The sequence below is a fragment of the Lipotes vexillifer genome, unplaced genomic scaffold (genome assembly GCF_000442215.2).
Source record: "Lipotes vexillifer unplaced genomic scaffold, Lipotes_vexillifer_v1.1 scaffold1798, whole genome shotgun sequence".
Classification (NCBI taxonomy): domain Eukaryota; kingdom Metazoa; phylum Chordata; class Mammalia; order Artiodactyla; family Lipotidae; genus Lipotes; species Lipotes vexillifer.
Window position 1 is genome coordinate 467,791 of NW_006789032.1, and position 1,721 is coordinate 469,511.

At 66.6% G+C, this 1,721-nt stretch overlaps 1 protein-coding gene across 1 annotated transcript in view; it reads right to left on the reverse strand.

Moving 5' to 3' along the window:
• RTEL1 (regulator of telomere elongation helicase 1) overlaps nt 1–1,721 on the reverse strand; it is a 27,944-nt gene that overhangs the window by 5,557 nt on the left and 20,666 nt on the right. Inside the window, exons 18-23 of the mRNA XM_007462272.1 lie at nt 1,663–1,703; nt 1,441–1,526; nt 1,236–1,313; nt 803–880; nt 207–353; nt 11–126 (exon numbers count right to left, since the gene is read on the reverse strand). Of these exons, the coding sequence (XP_007462334.1) occupies nt 11–126; nt 207–353; nt 803–880; nt 1,236–1,313; nt 1,441–1,526; nt 1,663–1,703 (546 nt within the window). The remainder of the gene's footprint in view (nt 1–10; nt 127–206; nt 354–802; nt 881–1,235; nt 1,314–1,440; nt 1,527–1,662; nt 1,704–1,721) is intronic.

Here is a 1,721-nt window from a genome sequence, read left to right on the forward strand (position 1 = left end):
GGGCCTGCACCTGTGGTCGCAGAGGAAGACAGCCCCGTAGTCATGGCGATGCCGGATCACCCGCCCGATGGCCTGGTTCACAGCCCTGGATGCCTGCTGCCGGTACCAGTCGTGCCCGGAGAGGAACTGCAGGGCCAGGGCAGGGGGCTGGCTCAGCCACGGGGGTTGAGCACCACCTGCCCACCCTCAGCTGCACAGCCTCTCACCTGGTCCCGGGCCCCATTCTGGCCCTTCATCTCATCCAGGAACTGCATCTTGAGGACAACCCGGGGGTCCATGCGGGGCGGGTATGGGAGGCCCGTGACGATCACTCCACGGCCATTCGCGTCTGCGAAGTCCAGCCCCTCGCTGGCCTGGGAGGCGATGGGCACTCTCTTCCCCATCTGCCTCCACTCAAGCCCAGGACCTTCCCTAAGGGCCCACCCGTGCCTGGGCCCTCACAGCCCCACGCCCCCCAGGATGGGCAGGGTGGGAGAGACCTCCAACTTCGAACCAGGCTGTACCTGGGTCCACCGCTCCCAGAATCCCACGACCAACTTATTCTCAGAACCTCCTCCATCCCACCTGCCCACTGCCCATGCGTGGGCCCCAATGCCCAGCCTAGGACCCGGGGGCCAGCCCCTACAGGACCAGCAGGGCCACACCCTCCTGTGTCTGCTGGACATGGGGCCTGAGGGAGGTGACCGGCCTCTCCTGCCCACGGTGCGGACCCCAGGTCATGAGCCCTAAGCCCCCATCAGGCACAGGTTCCAGGCAGGGATAAGGAGCCAGGTGTGTGGGACCCGGACCTCAGAGGCCTCACCTTCCCCCGGCACACAGCCAGGAAGGTGGCCCCACTGGACCCGGGGGCGGCGACTCTCGTGTAGAAAGCCTCCATCACCTGGAAGGGGAGGCTGGTCAGCCCGGCCTGGCCCCTCGCCTCCTTGAGCAAGACCCCAGAAATCACCCTGCAAGACGAAGCACCGTCCGAGCCAGGAGGCAGGCCAGCAGAGCTGCAGCAGCATCTTCGTGGCATGGGCTCCCAGGCTGACCCGGAGCCAGCACCCAGTGCCTGCTTGCCGTGCCCAGAAAACCCAGGGGCCCCAGGGCTGGGGGGTGGCGGCAGACATGCTGCCACCGTCCCCAAGCCCAAACTTCCTAAAAGGCCAGCAGGACCTTGGCCACACACACCCCGGGGCTGGCCTGAGCCCAGGGTGGCCCGCAGGGCAGGGGGAGGGAGCCCCGGTGACCCAGACCTCCGAGAAGCCTCCTTTGGTCCTCGGCTCCACGAACAGGGGCTTCAGGACCTCCAGCTTCCTGGCAAAGTCACGGGCCTATGGGAGGAGGCAGAGAGGGAATGCCCGTCACGTCTTCTCAAAGACACGTGGCCCAGCCCTGCCAGACCCTTGGCTGTTTGGGGCTCCCTCCCGCCCCCAGAAGACACGGGAAGCAGGGACTTACCCGCCAGAACTCCAGGCTTTTCTCCATGACGGGGTAGGAAGGGAAGAAGACCAGGAGCCCGTGCGGGACCACACGGGCGATGTTGCCTGCAAGCACCGTGGCTGGCTCAGCAGCAGAGGACCCCTCCAGCCCCAGGAAGACCAGGCAGGACAGGGAGTGGAGTGAGGGCGGGCGCCCTCACAATGGGGCAGGGGCCCAGGAATGGACAGCATGGGCACTCACCCAGTGCCTTCCCCAGGGACGACAAGCACTCGTCAGAGAACCTGCAAGGAACCGGGGGG